A 17444-nucleotide genomic window follows, 5' to 3' on the forward strand; every position below is an offset into this window, starting at 1 on the left:
AGAAAATGTTTTTCATGGGTTAAGTTGCCTACCATTAATATATTTTAGAATAGTTTAGACCAAAAATCTGTGAAATCCCTGTTACGCAAACAACAATAGGAAATCAACAGCAACAACAATAGGATATCTAAAAAAAATATAAGATTCCTGTAAGATCAAATTAAAATTCCTAAAATTCTAGCGAGTAAGTCAAATCCGTGGCACCGGCACGCTTCACAAGTTGTCAGCTACTTTAAAAACATATTAGAGAGGCGCTAGTTAAACGTCATCACTTCTGCATGCATTGCGTGCCGTTCTTTTCTTAATTGTTTTCATGATAAAGCACCTTCCAATAATGTTATGGCCGAGGTAAACTTTTAAATAAAGCAATTATTAATTTAATGTGTAATTTCTTCGAATTGTGCTGGGTCTTATTATAAATTCTGTAATTTGAGATTGCTTATGCACTGTCGTGTGTAATATCAGGTAATAATTATCAGAAGCCCTGACTGTCGTGCGTCGATCGCACGCATTGGTACGAAAAAGCTTGCGTCCTTTCAGAATTTTGTGTGTAACTTACGCACACCTGTGGGTTAATGGGAACCCTGGACTTCTGCTTGGTTTACAAGTCAGAAGTGCGACGCAAATGCAAGTATAAATGAAAGTGATGTTGACATGTTCAATGCAGAGGCAAGGAACGTAAGATACGCAGACAAAGTTTGAGCATTTTTCAAGGTGGCAGACAAAGACTTCATACTTTGCTTGCTTGTGTTTGCGTTTTCTTTTGCGTTTAGCAATGTTCAGAAGCACAAAGAAGTGCGAGAAAATATCGACAATTCTCCGTCCCTTGTGCTTGCATTTGTAATTGCATTTCTGTTTGCATTGTAATTGTTTGCTACGTTTTTCTTTGCATGTGTGCTTGCATTTGCCTTTGCGTTTGCATCGCTTGCGAACTAGCCCTTCAAGTTATTAATGTTTCTTCAATTTTTTTCTTTAATTTAGAGAACATTGTCGTCATGGCCTCTGCAGCACCATCCTTTCCTTCCACTAAAGAAGCAGCAAATTATGAACAGTTGTGTCGTCTTTTGGTTGATGTTGGATCACAGGTTTTAAGAGAGACCTTTGACAGGGTACGTCCACCTGGAAGTCTTCACACAGTTTTGACTGATTCTGCAGTTCATGCTAAATTACAATTACTCCGAAAGAAAAGAGTTCTAAGTACCCCACAATGGAGGAAACTATATCCTGTCATCAAATCTTCAGTTTCATCAAGGGACTTTGACCCCACCCTTCTGGTTATTCTTCTGAGGAATACTTGCAGCCTGGTTCCTCCTGCCACTGGGTGGGATAACCTCCCTCTGGTAACAGACACAACTCTTGAGGCTAACATTGCCCGCATCAAGTTCTACCGAGACACAATTTACCACAGTCATGGCAGCGATGCTTCAGTTGATGATGCAACATTTGGTGTCTACTGGAAGGAAATCAAAGACACTTTGGTGCGGCTGGGAGGAGCATGCTACCATGATGCTATTGATGTTTTTGAAAGTGAAAACATGGACCCTGATTTTGATGAACACTACCAGGAACTACTGAAACAGTGGGTGGAGGGCGAGGACAGCATTAAGGACAAATTAGATGAAGATGAGAGGAGAAATAAGCTCAGCATGCTAGATGACTTTGAGGAATCGAATGTCAATTCTGAAAGGAAAACAGGGACAAAACGTTGGTGCATTTTTTAAAGAAGGATTTTGTATTTAAATAATTGTTTTTATCCACTTTATTATTGGCCCAATTTTACATGGGCTGCAATTCCTGTCTCCAGTACCTGCTTCAATCCTTTCTCTCTCTCCCCCACTTCCCCACTTGCACCTCGACAATTCTAAAACAGACATGAGCCATCTTAGAATGTCTGTTGTTCAAGTAAGGCGATTTTGCCTCCACAACAGAACTGAAAAAACAGACACCTTTTAGGCTCAGTGTTCTGTCCATTCAGGGGCTTAAAAGCAACCTGCTTTCATCAGGAGCCCTGAGCACTAAATTACATATACAACAAAAAAATTAAAAGATGTACAGAACTATTAAATCTACGGTATTTGAGTGAACACATTTTTTCCCTCGTTGCCCTCCCATGATTGTGAAGGTGCCTAGTCGCATGGTGACCATGCAGTCAAACAAAAAATTATGGTGTCAAGGAAAACTGACGTATACTTTTTAATAACGTTTTTAATTCAGCACATTTGCTCTGAATACATATGTACTAAGTAAACTTTTATTTGCTTACACACTATATTTATTCTCCTTCTTAACACAGAAAGAAAAAGTTTGGAATTCCCACCACGACTCAATATTAAGATTCCAACGATGAGTGATCTTCCTAACACTAGTTGCTCTTGGAACATTGTTGACCTCCCAATCGACATTCTGATTATGACGGTGGAAGATTGTGAGTTCTTAAGCTGTTTTTTCTATTTGGATAAACCCTTCAAGAGTTACCACAAAGGCATTGGCTATGTATACTTTGGGTCCGTGGGTAGTGATCATAGAAAGAAAAGGAAAATTGCATTAATGAAGTGTTCTAAAGGTTCCGCTGATCCTGGAAGTTCTTTATCTGTTGTGAAAGATGCAGTCAGGGTACTGAGACCCAGAGCTGTATTTTCTGTTGGCGCCTGCAGTGGTTTGAGTCCTGGAAAAACCAAACTAGGAGATGTGGTTGTGTCTTCAAAGCTAATAACACCTTCCTACAAAACTCCCCCGGGCAGAGATATTGGCAACCTCATCAAGCATATAGCTGATGGATGGACAGCACCTTTGGAAAACCCAGATGAGCAGGAAGTGAGAGTACACTGCGATGGGGTGGTTCTGAGTATCCAGAAGGATGACAGTGGTGGATGGCAGTATGAAGAGATTATTCAACGATATCCTGAAGCAACAGCAGTTGAGATGGAAGGCAGGGGTAAGATGTTTTCATTGTCTTCATTAATCTTTGGATGTTGTCCTTCAGTAGCATGTTCAATAAAAGTGTTAAAAGTTCAACTGAGGCCTTACACTACTGCGCTAAAAAGTTTTAAAAAGTTTTAAGATCCAAGCTTTCGCCGATCTACGGCATCATCAGGGATAATAAGAAATATTCCGCGCGAGGCTTATTTGTCTGTGGTGATAATATAATATACATGTATAATCTGTTTTTACTGTCTTTGTAACAGGTATTAGTAAAAAGTGAATTCTGATTTGCTTGGTAAAGATAAGGTAATCTGCGATCAGGCGTTTATTTTTCTCGCGGCGGTGCAGTCAACGAAAAAATGAACGCCTGATACAATTACTTGTCAAGTCGTCTGCCGCCCCCTAATTAAAGTGTCTGTCAACGTCGGAATGTCGGCGATGCCATCAGATAAGAGATAAGCGTGAGCTTGCAGCAAAGGTTGTTTTATTTTGGTAGACGTAGTGGCAGTTATGCGAAAACGTTGAAGAAAAATTACTACCTCTGTGAGAGTAGTGTCTCGGTTGGTGAAGGTACTGATCCGCTTTGTGAAAATAAAGTTGAAGACAGGCCTGCACGAAATCCCCGTGAACCTTTTGTGGTCGTGTCGCATTATTCAAACGCCTTCAAATTATATTTTTACTGATTGGCGGGTTTTAAAAATTTGTTTTCAGCAAAGGCTGATTTTGTGCAAGGCTCCAACGCTCTGGACAAAATTGTCAGATCAGACATTTCAAGGTCGTAGTTTTCGTCACTGGCACGATCGTCTGGCGTGTGGTGCGATGTTGCCCGGGAATGTTGTGATAATCTTCGACACCATTGGCGATAGATTACGCCCTTGTCCCGTCGAAAGCACCGCCAAAACATCTTTTCTTTCACAAACTATTCGTCGAATACACTCCCTTTGTTCATCTTTAAGTGTTTTGTTAATACAACTTTTGAGGGATTTTCTTAAAGCTAGAAAACTCGCTCTCTACTTCATTCTGCTCAACACAAATAAAATCCTCTATGCGCGATAGTTTTGGACCGGAAGTTACACTCGAACTTAATTAGCCAATCAGGATAGAGTTTAATGTTCCCTTTTGTTTCCTGACCAATCAGAAAAAAGTCCAGATTCTGGACTTTTTACAGACGACTTGACAAGTAATTGTATCAGGCGTTCATTTTTCCGTTGACTACACCGCCGCGAGAAAAATAACGCCTGATCGCAGGTTAAAGATAAGGAGGTTATAAAGGCCGGGACACAATAGGCAACAAGATGCAGCGACAGGCCTCGCTGACACGTCGCCCATGTACTGCTTCCAAAACAAGGCGCTAGTTTGGTACACAAGCAGAGTAGCTGTTTCCAATAGTCTTTGTGGTTTTTATCCCACAGTACTAGTATTCATTTTCTTTGTAGAACTGGATTTGCATTTTAGTTGTGGTTACATTCCATGCTGAAGATGAAAAATCCTCGGATTGCTCAGATTGTTTATCTGCCACATGTTCAGTCACCACCTTGAATGGGTTACTTTGGTATTACGGGAAATGATATGATGCTCTCTCTTTGTTAATATTAAATCTTGTCACAGCGACCTGTCGCAGAAGTGTACACATGCTGCAACAACGCTGTTTTCCCCCATTTTGTTGCTGCGATTGGTTGCTCAAATTCAAACCTGCAGTTTGAATTTGTGCAACTGATCGCAGCGACAAAGATTTTCACAAAAATGTACCATGTCACAAGAGGCGTAATGTTGCAGCGATTTGTTGTCTGGTTTGTCTCGGCCTTAAGAATCACTTAATAGTCCAATGCAAAATTTGACGGCATCAAGCTAGTATTTCGGTATCGGATTGAAGTCTTCATAAAATATGTGGAAAAGGCGTGGGACAGGGGCCTTTTGTCAATATTGTCACCAGCGAGAGTAACCCTTTCTACAAGGTCTGTGCTAATCAAATGTTCTCATTTTCCAGGTCTTTTTGCAGCATCTCATGATCTCAAGACAGAATGGGTTGTGGTGAAAGGCATCAAAGACTATGCAGATGGCAGTCAATCTTCAAATGATCAGACAGGAGCTTTTGCATGTGTAATGGCAGCTTCTGTTGTGGCCCACATTTTGAGTGATCCTGTCGTATTCGAAGAATGGCCCCATTATAATCCAGGTAATGCCTTTCACCCTATACATATTCCTTCCCCATTATTTCTTGTAAGGCTGCTGTTGCTGTTCGCTGTTTGGTATCAAACCACTCAGTAAAGTATAGGCTAAGTATGAACTCTGGAATCTCCCCAACATGGCCAAAAATACATGTAGTTATGGAAACCGATTCCAACTCTTTAGTTGTACTTTGCCTGTAAAATGTTCGAAGAGGTACTTTACCTTTGCAAGCTTTAACTTTCAGTACACTCAAACTTATCTGCATGGACACTATTATACATATTGAAAGGAGGATAGTTAATTCAGTCCTTAAGAAACAAGAATTGATAGAGTCTCTACCTCTTCAATACAGACTCCTCTTCGCCGTCATTGAAGCGCATATTTCACTGATCTTTAAGTGTTTAGTAATGTACAGTAGTTCGTAGTAACTTATTAGTGAAATAGGATATTATTTGGTTATAATCAATTTTCATTTGTTTTGATTATTTGTTGCAGATGCAAATGGATCACTTATGCCAGGTAAGAACAAAATAAAATGGAAAAATGTAGCAGAATTGAGACATGCTGTAATATGAAAGGATAAAGCTATTTTCATGTGGCCACTTATTTTATGCAGAATTGGTTCACGCTCTAAGGGTGCGTATATTGAGTTATGGATGCACATGGAAAGTTTGGAGAGCACAAAGTATGTGTAAAAGTTGCTCGAGGTAACTCTAGCTTCTTGAGTGCTGTGCAAACTTTCCAAGTGCATCCATAAATCGATATACACACAGCTAAAGCATGAACCAATTCTTTTAAAACATAGCAGTTCAAAGTTGTGCATGAAAACAGGTTTTTGGGCTTTCTTGGATGCTTATGTCTATGTTATCAGGAAGCGCCTGTTCTGTTTAGTTTTCCTGGGTGCTTTGCAAAAGCGAAAATGCCAAATTGCAGTTAAGACTATCAGAAAGTAAGCGATGGAAGCTCACAGCTATTAAACTTGACGGAGCTAAATGCAACTGCACACCTCATCTGATATACGCACGGCCGTGTGTATGTTGCGTTAAACTTTGCTAATTGGCTGTTTATCTTATAGAAAATCAAATTGTGTTAGAAAATTCAGGAACAACAGCACCTTGTTTATACGCAAAAATTCCTTTTGAAATTATCATGATTACATTCACGAGTGCTTGCTAAATTCACTTTTCTGACGATTGTGATTTGCTCTACGCTAGTAATTGAGCCATGTTTATTTTACAGAAAGAAAGTCATTACCATTTCAAAACAGGAAAAAAGGGATCGATCATTATATTCGTTTATGAGAAATTGACGATTTACTTCTCCGGTGACTAAAAAAAAAAAGCTGCCATTTTTAATGCGCACACTAAGTACGCCTGAAATTAAGCGCAGAAAGGATGTGTTAAGGTTCTGTACTGCCGATTTCTCATTTTAAAGAGACAGTGTCACTGTAAGCACATGTGCGAAATTACGTTTTACAACGGCTTGAATTTTTTTTGTCTCCTTCTTTATAGGAGACTTCTAACCGTCTTACGTTGTTTCAAAGCTAAGAGAAAGTAGATTTCTTACAACTAAATTTTGAGGTCAGTTTACGTCAAATAGCCTACAGCGCGATCCAAACAACATAATTTGGCAGAGCCAATCTCATGTAAATGAATAATTGAAGAAATTCTGGGAGAACGGTTCAGAGCCACCTTAATATAATTTTTGAAAATTTTAAGGTGTCTCTGACAATTTTTTTTTTTTTAAATTTTGCCAAAAGTTGTTTCATGACATGCTGATCATAATTCAAAAAATAAAAAAATGGGGGGTCACCGACCTCATTTTCAAGTTATTTGCACTGAAAGCTAAAACAAAGGATATTTTTACTAGGTTATACTGTTACTATAGTAACCAATAATGTCAAGAAAATGATGACAACTTGTCAATCAATGATTGAGCTTTTGTTTCATACCATAAGTGTAATAGGAACTTATAAAGAATTGTAGTAATGACCTATTAAAGCATGAGGACTGGAAAATGCCTAAAATCGTTATCAGCCACCTTAAAACCCATATACAGTTTACCATGCTTCCAATTCTGTGTTACGCCTTCAATACCAGTGACAACCATACACCTTAGACAGCCGACTAAAAAAACAATTTAAGGGTTAATATTGTTATCTCTTTTTTCTTTCTTTTTCCAGCTGTGAGTGCCTACACAAGTGCTTTGAAAGCATCTATTAAAAGCCAAACAGAGTTCCAGCCCAAGCTGATGGCCTCCTCAACCATTTCTAACCTGAGAACAGATGATATATTCACTAATCTTCTGATACAGCACGGTAGAAAGGCGCTCTATAAGAAGGATATGACATCAACAAGACGGAAATTGTTGGATTATTATGGCAAAGTCAGTAAAACCCGGGTCAGAAGCGAAGAGGTATTCATTTGCAGTACTGAGGGTCAGCCTAATCCCAAATCTATTCTTGTCACTGGAAAAGCAGGGATTGGAAAGACTCTGTTTAGTCAAAAGCTTGTTCGGGATTGGGCTGATGATAAACTTTTTCAATCACAAGCAAATTTGAAGACAGCAGATATCAAGTTTGCGTACTTGTTGACATTCCGTCAACTGAACTTGCTTGCAAATGACCGGTTTTCTTTGCGAGAGCTTTTAAATTGTTCTTCATTATTGAATGAAATCTCCAACCTTGATAGCTCATTGTTTGAAGACCTTGTTAATCACCCTGAGGAGGTTTTGATTATCTTGGATGGGTATGACGAGTATTCACAACAAGATTACATCGCTAGTAACTCGGAAGAACAGTATCCAAATAATGCAAGAGAAAAGGTGCCGGTAGCCGCACTGTGTGCCAAACTCATCAAAGGCAAGTTGTTAACAGACTCTGTTGTTATGATTACATCAAGGCCCTGATGAATCTGATAAAATGGGAGGAATTCGCTTCGACCGATACGTTGAAATTACGGGGTTTTCTCCACAGCAGGTGAAAGAGTACATTGAAAAGTATTTCACAGAAAACGAAACCACGAAGAACACTGTGATTGAGTACATTATGGAAAACATTCTTTACGATATTTCGGGCCTTATCTATGGAGCAAACTAGACCACAGTGATAGAGAAAAACATAATGTCACGAGTTTTAAAAACAGTATTTTAAAAAAAGACCTCACCCGTCTTATACAAACTGAGTGTCAATGTGACATATGCAGCTAGCCGATATACATTTTTAAATTTTTAATTTTTAACTCTTAACTGCAATTTTTATCTTTCACCTACTTTTATGATAAAATTTTATATTCTATTGTAATTTATTGATTTATTTATTTATTAATGTATGTAGTACGATTCTTCAGTTTTTCTTCTTCTTAGAATTTAAGTGTAAATATTTTAACTTTAAATAGCTTAGATATATAATAATGTAAATAGTGTCCACAATTAGTTTTTTTAAGCTAAATACTTCAGACACTTTAATAAAGTATTTCATTCATTCATTCAAAGTTGAGGGTTTTTGTATCTCGTATTTCGCCGCCTTAAGTAAAAACTGAAAGTGAGCAATGTCCTGTCTTACATATAGCAGCTTTTCTTCACTAACTGTCAGCAGAGTAATTTAAGTCTAGGAATTACTGAGGCGTTCAGTATAGTTGTTTAACTAAGTGGAACTTAGAAGAGCCTTAGGATCAGAGTCACCTACACTTTTGATTAGAATCACGTGTCAGACTCGGCTCTGGGTCACGTTTCGCACGTGCAGTTTCCACTAAGTCACTTGCATATGCACCACAGGCCATTTCAGAGGTGCCTTTCTACTCTGCTTCAAAATGAATCCTGGTACCGAATATATGGAAATGACTTTTACTTGGACGTTCACTGTCTCGCAAGCCAATCTTTATGAAAGGCGTGTTGTGCACTAGAACTCACTTCGAAACAGAGTAAACCGCAACTAGGAAATGGCGTATTGGATTACTTGTCATACATGCAGAAAGGGAAAGGCAAAACCCTGTTAATTTCTACTCCTAAAGCTCGAAACGCGAATATTTAAAGAGAAAAATTGCACATTTGTAATTAAATACGTTGTCATTGCCTAAACGGCTATTTCATGCCTCAATAATGGTCCAAAATACCATTTCTTCTTGTGGCACTGACTGACTACTTCGAGCCACTTCGTAAATGGATAGTGGATCAGCGACAGACACTAGGATATGCCTCACCCGGGTGGGATGAGGAGGACATCTCTCCTACCGCTAGAGTCTCGACTTTTGCTCCTGTCTTGTTAAACACGATTGCAAGCGTGTTGTTGACACTGGTTGTGTTCTTTGGTTAAAGCCGTTCGTTAGCTATGAATTTATTTCAGTAATTCACATTGCAAACTGTAACATTCTGATTTTTGGTTTATTGGAAAAGGTCCAGCCTAGTCCCTAGGCGTTCTCCTCCTATCTCGAGCGAGCGCGAGGTCCACGTAAGGGCCTGGGAAGGGAACGACTGGGTACTAGGCTGGGAAAGGTCTATGTTGCCTTATTTCCAAAAATATTTCCCTTGTGTACGTTCCCGTGTTCCCAACAAGTATTTGGTCGATCTTGGCGGTATCCCTGCTTTTTGGTGGTCTCTTTTCCCTGAGTGTTCACGTGTTCCCAGTTTACTAGAAAGTATTTCAATCACAACGAAGCCCGTCCGCGTAAGAGCAAAGTTACTCAGCGAATATCAAGACAAGGACTTTGCTAAAAATGTCATCATAAATCATCCCCAACACTACTCCGATATGAATTTTACGAATTTAAATGATGTGGACTGTATTGCAATTTCATTTTTGTTAGACGTAATTAGTGAACTGAATGAAGAGGAAGCTGCTACAGCACAACATGAACGGTCTAAACAGTCCTTTAACGTAAATAGTTTGGCAATCATTGTGTCAGCTCTAACACTGTCTGGAATAAAACGTATTTGTAAATCACTGGAGAAAGAACACTGTGACATTACCAAACTGTTACTATGGATGGCTTTTAATCATTTCAGTGATACCGTTATTATCAGACTGTGTGAAGCATTGCAGCATCCAAGCTGTAAAGTGACCACACTAGATCTGATTGGTAATCAGATCACTGATACCGGTGTTCCCAGGTTGTGTGAAGCATTACAGCATCCAAGCTGTAAAGTAACCACACTATATCTGAGTGGTAATCAGATCACTGATACCGTTGTTCCCAGGGTGTGTGAAGCATTACAGCATCCAAGCTGTAAAGTAACCACATTATATCTGAGTGGTAATCAGATCACCGATACCGGTGCAACCAGTCTATGTGAAGCACTTACGCATTCAAATTGTAAACTGACCTCACTAGACCTGTCGATCAATCATATCGGTGAGGAAAGTAAGGAATCTCTAAGAACTCTTGTTCAACAGCACAGGCCAGGTTTTGAACTCAATATCTAAATAGTTATAAGAAAGCATAAGAAATATCAACAGAATTCACATGTACCTAATGAACATTATATAAGCTAGTTATAAGGTTGACAAGGAACTGTAAATATATTAATTAGCGTTAGATAATGAAGTTTGTTATTAAGGAACTTAATGCCCTGCTCGTTGTAATTTAGCAATGAAGCAAAAGGCAGCACCGTGTATTGTTACGTTTTGTAAATAAAAGTTTTGGAATGGATGAAGACTGGTATTGTTTGTTTTACAATTGTAAGGGGGGAGGGGTGGGTAAAAGAGATGATTAGAGAAGGCTTGTAAGAAAAAAGTTAGTTCTGAATGACTAATGTGCGAGGCTGTAAGACGGAGCTTATTTTTGCGAGCACTACTTTTTGCGTCATTTCCGACTGTTTCCTGTCTAAATAACCGTATTTACTGGAATAATCGCCGTAGCGCTTAACTTTTTCGCGCCTCAAGTGTGGCGCTTATTTAAAATTTGGACGCCAGAAAGAATCTTATCTTTTAGAGTAATTGAAAATAGCGTCTTTTGATTGTTAGTGTTCGTCGTTTTAAAGGTGGAATAAAACAAGTCAGGCTGGAGTAATCTCAAGATGAAATGGAAACGTATCATGTATAGCGCAACTACCCTTTCCCGGTAAGATGAAAACTTGGAAAGTGAAAACTCGGGAGCCTTCTGGTCTTGCCTGCTTTCAGCTCCCACCGCCCCCCCCCCCCCCGCCCCCGTGGGGCATAGGGCGAAAAGAAAGCGAACCGAGTTCCCTTTGCCCCATTCTGGACCAGAAAGCCTGTTCACAGGCTTCTTCTGGTCTAGCCAAGTAACTGGCAAACGCACAATGGTATGTGACGTTAAATTGTCAAAAAATAAAGGAAAAGGTGTTTTTTAAGGTTTTTAGCAAAACTTCCCCAAGGCATGTTCCTGAATTCCCGAAAAGTGGTCCTTACGGGCCAGTTGACCAGGACTACAACTCTTCAAAAAGCTGATTTTTAACCCACTGATAGCATTTTGTGTGCTACTGGTAACATGAATAAAGACAAAATTAATAAGCAATTGTTTGATCTACAGCTCTTTGGTTCGTCTTAAGAGAAAACGAACCTACCCGGGCAAAAACCAGCCACGGGCCTGCGGCCTTCACAACATTTACAGAACTAGGTATTGTAAGAATGTTGGGTAAAAAACAAATGGACGAGCGGTAAAACAATCACATTGAACTGCAAAACATCGCTTTCTGATGGAGAGAAATGTCCAAGTTTGTTTTAGAGTTGCTTTGTTGTGCTGGTTTTAGAGGGCGGCGCTTATTCGAGTAAAACATCGCGTCATGAACTCTTTCAAACTGTCCAAACCGGAGATGCGATTCTATTATTTCGATTTCGTGACTAAAGAAAAGATTCTCAGCGTATTAGAATTGGAACTAAGGGACGGGCCATTATTTTCCTGGAGGGGGGGGGGGGGAGGGCATTAAAAATATTGAAAAAATGTATGCAGGGCCTGAAAAGACAAAATAAATTGCTTTCAAACACGATATGTATAAAAATTATAGTTTGCATTTCAAAAAAAAAATGTTTGCTGAGGTGCATGAATGAAAAAAAAAAAGTTTGCAGAGGAAAATTTTTCATACCCCCACCCCCCCCCCCCCACCCCCCACTCAAGAGAAATAATGGTCCGTCCCTAAGTCATAATGAATCGTTCGGTGGCTCTTCAAGATATTTTGTAAATTTTTTTGAAATTACCTAAAGTAAAGTTTTCGTTATCCTCATGTGTCGGGAAATTCCTCTCCTTTCAAAACTCTCCAGCTTTAAAAAAGCACCCCTTTTGGGCGGAGCCTCCCAGTGCAGTCTACAAAGGGAGTACCCTCCCCCCTCTCCGCTCGAGGAGCGTTGCCTTCTATTTCTTCGGTGAAGTCCTAAGAAACTTATCCAACTCAAGTTAACCCAGAAATCAAAGGATGAATACAACAGGACTGTCATTGGTTCGAATTATCTGAGCAAAGTGGTTCTCGTATACCCCATTGTAAAATTGAATCATATAAAAATATATTTTTCCTTTTTTACGCGTCACGAATAACGACCAAAATGTTTTTAACGTTCACGGAAAAATCAAGGCGACCACTGTTAAGACTATTTAAACCGCGAAATACACGGCTGTTAAGATCATATATTTTGTGAATAATCGATTAAGCGCCGCTACGGTATTTACAAAAAGACTGTGAAGCTTTGTTCATGTCACCTCTTGTATTTTGAAGGGCAATACTTTTACAAAGACACTGAGAAACTGTGTTATACCATGCCATAGAAAATACAGCCAATCAGAATACAGGAAAGCCGTTGTATATTCGACGGTATTCAACCCAGCCTTCCCATAGTGCGCTGCGACTGTATTCTCGACGAAATTTAGTAAGCGTATTTTCTATGGCATGGTATAAAATAGTTACACAACACTTTCTCGTGGTATACTATGGAATATCCCACTCGTCACTTGTATTTTCTTAGAATACACACTCGCCTAAAGGCTCGTGTGTATACCGAGAAAATACAAGTGACTCGTGGGATATTCCATATTATTATTCAACAGATGCGCGCGCTGCCCATATATGGTCAAAATGTTAACGTTATCTGTCATCCGTACATAACAGATATCCTGCGATATATGTAGGTTGCGAAAATTCGTCCGAAATCTTGTAAAGCGCTGCATAATTACAGTTTTTCAAACTACGAAAAGTCTTTCGTTGACAATTTGTTGAATAATAAAACAATTATCCTGCTCAATCTTGCGGAATATCGTCTGATTTTAGCCAACTCGGCCTACGGCCTCGTCGGCTAAGTATCAGGCGATATTCCGCGCGATTTCGCAGGATAATTGTTAAGTATACCACTCGAAAGCGTTGCATAACTAGTATTTAATTCAAAATTAATTTGGTATTAAATTGTGCATACCTAGAACACGCCTAACTTAATTCTCCCAATATTCCCCTCAGTGTTTTACCGGTAGTTGAAAAAAAGCGCTGCTATCGAATAAGCGCCGCACCTTTAACAGGGAAAATTAAATAAGCGCCGCCGCGCTTAATCGATCATTTACGGTACAAGCGACAAAATAACAGACAAAAGTCCTATCCAATGGTAATGGAAACAGGATCTGTATTTAGTATTTTTTTTCTTTTTAGTATTATTTTTTCGTTTTTCGTCCATGTGGATAATCCATGGACTTAGTGTCATTGTCTTGTCCACATCCCATGGGGTCTCACCCGTAATCTCCGGGCCCAGTCCCCCCCCCCTGGCCGGGCCATTTCTTTGTTTTGCATCAATGCGTAGCCCGCGTAACTTTGTTGAATTATGTCTCGAAACGTGGCTACAAAAATCAAAGTTTTTTACTCGATTCTCTAAAAATAGCGAAATTTGTCAAAATCAACTATATAGTTTTTCATCTAGCGCCTTAATTTCCTAAACAAATGTAGTCATTCCGGGCTTTAGGATTCCGGGCCTTGGTTTCCGGGTTTCCGGCTTTTAGAACAACTCCTTGGGTTTGCATGAAAATGAACGTGCAGGTGAAACTGGAGTCCCTGGAGTCCCAGGAGCCTGGAGGACCATTGCTTGGAGCCCTTTCAGTCCTTTGGTGCAGAACGTGGATCCTTGAGAATATTTTCCAATGTTTTCCTGAGAATGTTTGGATCTTCATGGCTTACACTCTTTACTATTTCTATATGGTTTACACTCTTTACTATTTCTATATGGTTTACACTCTTTACTATTTCTATATGGTTTACACTCTTTACTATTTCTATATGGTTTACACTCTTTACTATTTCTATATGGTTTACACTCTTTACTATTTCTATATGGTTTACACTCTTTACTATTTCTATATGGTTTACACTCTTTACTATTTCTATATGGTTTACACTCTTTACTATTTCTATATGGTTTACACTCTTTACTATTTCTATATGGTTTACACTCTTTACTATTTCTATATGGTTTACACTCTTTACTATTTCTATATGGTTTACACTCTTTACTATTTCTATATGGTTTACACTCTTTACTATTTCTATATGGTTTACACTCTTTACTATTTCTATATGGTTTACACTCTTTACTATTTCTATATGGTTTACACTCTTTACTATTTCTATATGGTTTACACTCTTTACTATTTCTATATGGTTTACACTCTTTACTATTTCTATATGGTTTACACTCTTTACTATTTCTGTATGGTTTACACTCTTTACTATTTCTGTATGGTTTACACTCTTTACTATTTCTATATGGTTTACACTCTTTACTATTTCTATATGGTTTACACTCTTTACTATTTCTATATGGTTTACACTCTTTACTATTTCTATATGGTTTACACTCTTTACTATTTCTATATGGTTTACACTCTTTACTATTTCTATATGGTTTACACTCTTTACTATTTCTATATGGTTTACACTCTTTACTATTTCTATATGGTTTACACTCTTTACTATTTCTATATGGTTTACACTCTTTACTATTTCTGTATGGTTTACACTCTTTACTATTTCTATATGGTTTACACTCTTTACTATTTCTATATGGTTTACACTCTTTACTATTTCTATATGGTTTACACTCTTTACTATTTCTATATGGTTTACACTCTTTACTATTTCTATATGGTTTACACTCTTTACTATTTCTATATGGTTTACACTCTTTACTATTTCTATATGGTTTACACTCTTTACTATTTCTATATGGTTTACACTCTTTACTATTTCTATATGGCTTACACTCTTTACTATTTCTATATGGCTTACACTCTTTACTATTTCTATATGGTTTACACTCTTTACTATTTCTATATGGTTTACACTCTTTACTATTTCTATATGGTTTACACTCTTTACTATTTCTATATGGTTTACACTCTTTACTATTTCTATATGGTTTACACTCTTTACTATTTCTATATGGCTTACACTCTTTACTATTTCTATATGGCTTACACTCTTTACTATTTCTATATGGTTTACACTCTTTACTATTTCTATATGGTTTACACTCTTTACTATTTCTATATGGTTTACACTCTTTACTATTTCTATATGGTTTACACTCTTTACTTTTTCTATATGGTTTACACTCTTTACTATTTCTATATGGTTTACACTCTTTACTATTTCTATATGGTTTACACTCTTTACTATTTCTATATGGTTTACACTCTTTACTATTTCTATATGGTTTACACTCTTTACTATTTCTATATGGTTTACACTCTTTACTATTTCTATATGGCTTACACTCTTTACTATTTCTATATGGCTTACACTCTTTACTATTTCTATATGGTTTACACTCTTTACTATTTCTATATGGTTTACACTCTTTACTATTTCTATATGGTTTACACTCTTTACTATTTCTATATGGTTTACACTCTTTACTATTTCTATATGGTTTACACTCTTTACTATTTCTATATGGTTTACACTCTTTACTATTTCTATATGGTTTACACTCTTTACTATTTCTATATGGCTTACACTCTTTACTATTTCTATATGGCTTACACTCTTTACTATTTCTATATGGTTTACACTCTTTACTATTTCTATATGGTTTACACTCTTTACTATTTCTATATGGTTTACACTCTTTACTATTTCTATATGGTTTACACTCTTTACTTTTTCTATATGGTTTACACTCTTTACTATTTCTATATGGTTTACACTCTTTACTATTTCTATATGGTTTACACTCTTTACTATTTCTATATGGTTTACACTCTTTACTATTTCTATATGGTTTACACTCTTTACTATTTCTATATGGTTTACACTCTTTACTATTTCTATATGGTTTACACTCTTTACTATTTCTATATGGCTTACACTCTTTACTATTTCTATATGGTTTACACTCTTTACTATTTCTATATGGTTTACACTCTTTACTATTTCTATATGGTTTACACTCTTTACTATTTCTATATGGTTTACACTCTTTACTATTTCTATATGGTTTACACTCTTTACTATTTCTATATGGTTTACACTCTTTACTATTTCTATATGGCTTACACTCTTTACTATTTCTATATGGTTTACACTCTTTACTATTTCTATATGGTTTACACTCTTTACTATTTCTATATGGTTTACACTCTTTACTATTTCTATATGGTTTACACTCTTTACTATTTCTATATGGTTTACACTCTTTACTATTTCTATATGATTTACACTCTTTCCGTTCTTACATTTCATTGTTTACACTCATTTAACTTGCAGTCACCTGCGTAACGGCTCGTGGTTCCACTTGAGTTTTGAACATTTTGTGACGTCATTTCTATGGTCTGTAGACGGGCGTAGACCATGAAAAAAAGTGATCCATTTGTAAAATGTACCGATAAGCCGTGTTTTAGGGCGAGAAAATTGTTTCGAGTCCAGCCAGCAAACTTCCAGTATAAAAGTGCATACTATGCGAAGTCCTGTTCTTGAGATTTAAGGAAGCATTTGGATCGGGTGCTAGTCCTTCAATGAGCTAACCCTGCCCAAGTTTATAAATGAATTTAAAACCCTGGGCAGAGGTAAAAGAACTGTCAGCTGGTCCAAGCCTGAGAACACAGTACAATGATCCCGACGCAATTTTCGAACCCGCCGCTCAAACCAGAGTCGAGCGTACTAACCTTTAGGGCGCTGCGCATCCCTAGCAAATAACCTGAGCTCAAATAAGAATTGACTCGTTAAAAATAAGAGGAAAATGTTTAAAGGAGTGATTAATTCGAGCGTGGAAGGGACGTATGCTTTCACACGGGCGTTAGCTGCGTACATTTTTAGCAGGCCGGAGTATAATATTTTTTATTTTCTTCTGAATATTTTATTTTATTTTCTTCCAAACCCTGGTTACGTGCTGCAGTTCCAGTTCCACAAGGCTGCATGTGACGCAGCTGGTTATA

The 17444-nt window shown here is 37.7% G+C and overlaps 4 protein-coding genes across 6 annotated transcripts in view; all 4 read left to right on the forward strand.

The window, feature by feature from the left end:
• The window catches only part of LOC144663692 (uncharacterized), a 112705-nt gene that overhangs the window by 40983 nt on the left and 54278 nt on the right, over positions 1–17444 (forward strand). The gene's annotated exons all lie outside the window — the stretch shown is intronic.
• LOC144663685 (uncharacterized) overlaps positions 1–17444 on the forward strand; it is a 116120-nt gene that overhangs the window by 25422 nt on the left and 73254 nt on the right. The gene's annotated exons all lie outside the window — the stretch shown is intronic.
• Positions 1–17444, forward strand: part of LOC144663689 (uncharacterized) — a 116337-nt gene that overhangs the window by 2924 nt on the left and 95969 nt on the right. The window contains exons 4-8 of the mRNA XM_078524715.1: positions 982–1704; positions 2294–2935; positions 4910–5098; positions 5587–5610; positions 7274–7818. Of these exons, the coding sequence (XP_078380841.1) occupies positions 996–1704; positions 2294–2935; positions 4910–5098; positions 5587–5610; positions 7274–7818 (2109 nt within the window). The 5' untranslated portion in view covers positions 982–995. The remainder of the gene's footprint in view (positions 1–981; positions 1705–2293; positions 2936–4909; positions 5099–5586; positions 5611–7273; positions 7819–17444) is intronic.
• On the forward strand, positions 9722–10740 carry LOC144663768 (uncharacterized). Its single transcript, XM_078524837.1, has one exon. The coding sequence runs from the start codon at positions 9839–9841 to the stop codon at positions 10508–10510; it is 672 nt and encodes a 223-aa protein (XP_078380963.1). The 5' UTR covers positions 9722–9838; the 3' UTR covers positions 10511–10740.

Source organism: Oculina patagonica, chromosome 8 (assembly GCF_052425735.1).
Source record: "Oculina patagonica isolate OP01 chromosome 8, crgOcupat, whole genome shotgun sequence".
Lineage (NCBI taxonomy): Eukaryota > Metazoa > Cnidaria > Anthozoa > Scleractinia > Oculinidae > Oculina > Oculina patagonica.

What these genes read in the sequence shown, in the direction of transcription:
- LOC144663768 (XM_078524837.1), top strand. Translation starts at nt 9,839, where the DNA reads ATGAATTTTACGAATTTAAATGATGTGGACTGTATTGCAATTTCATTT.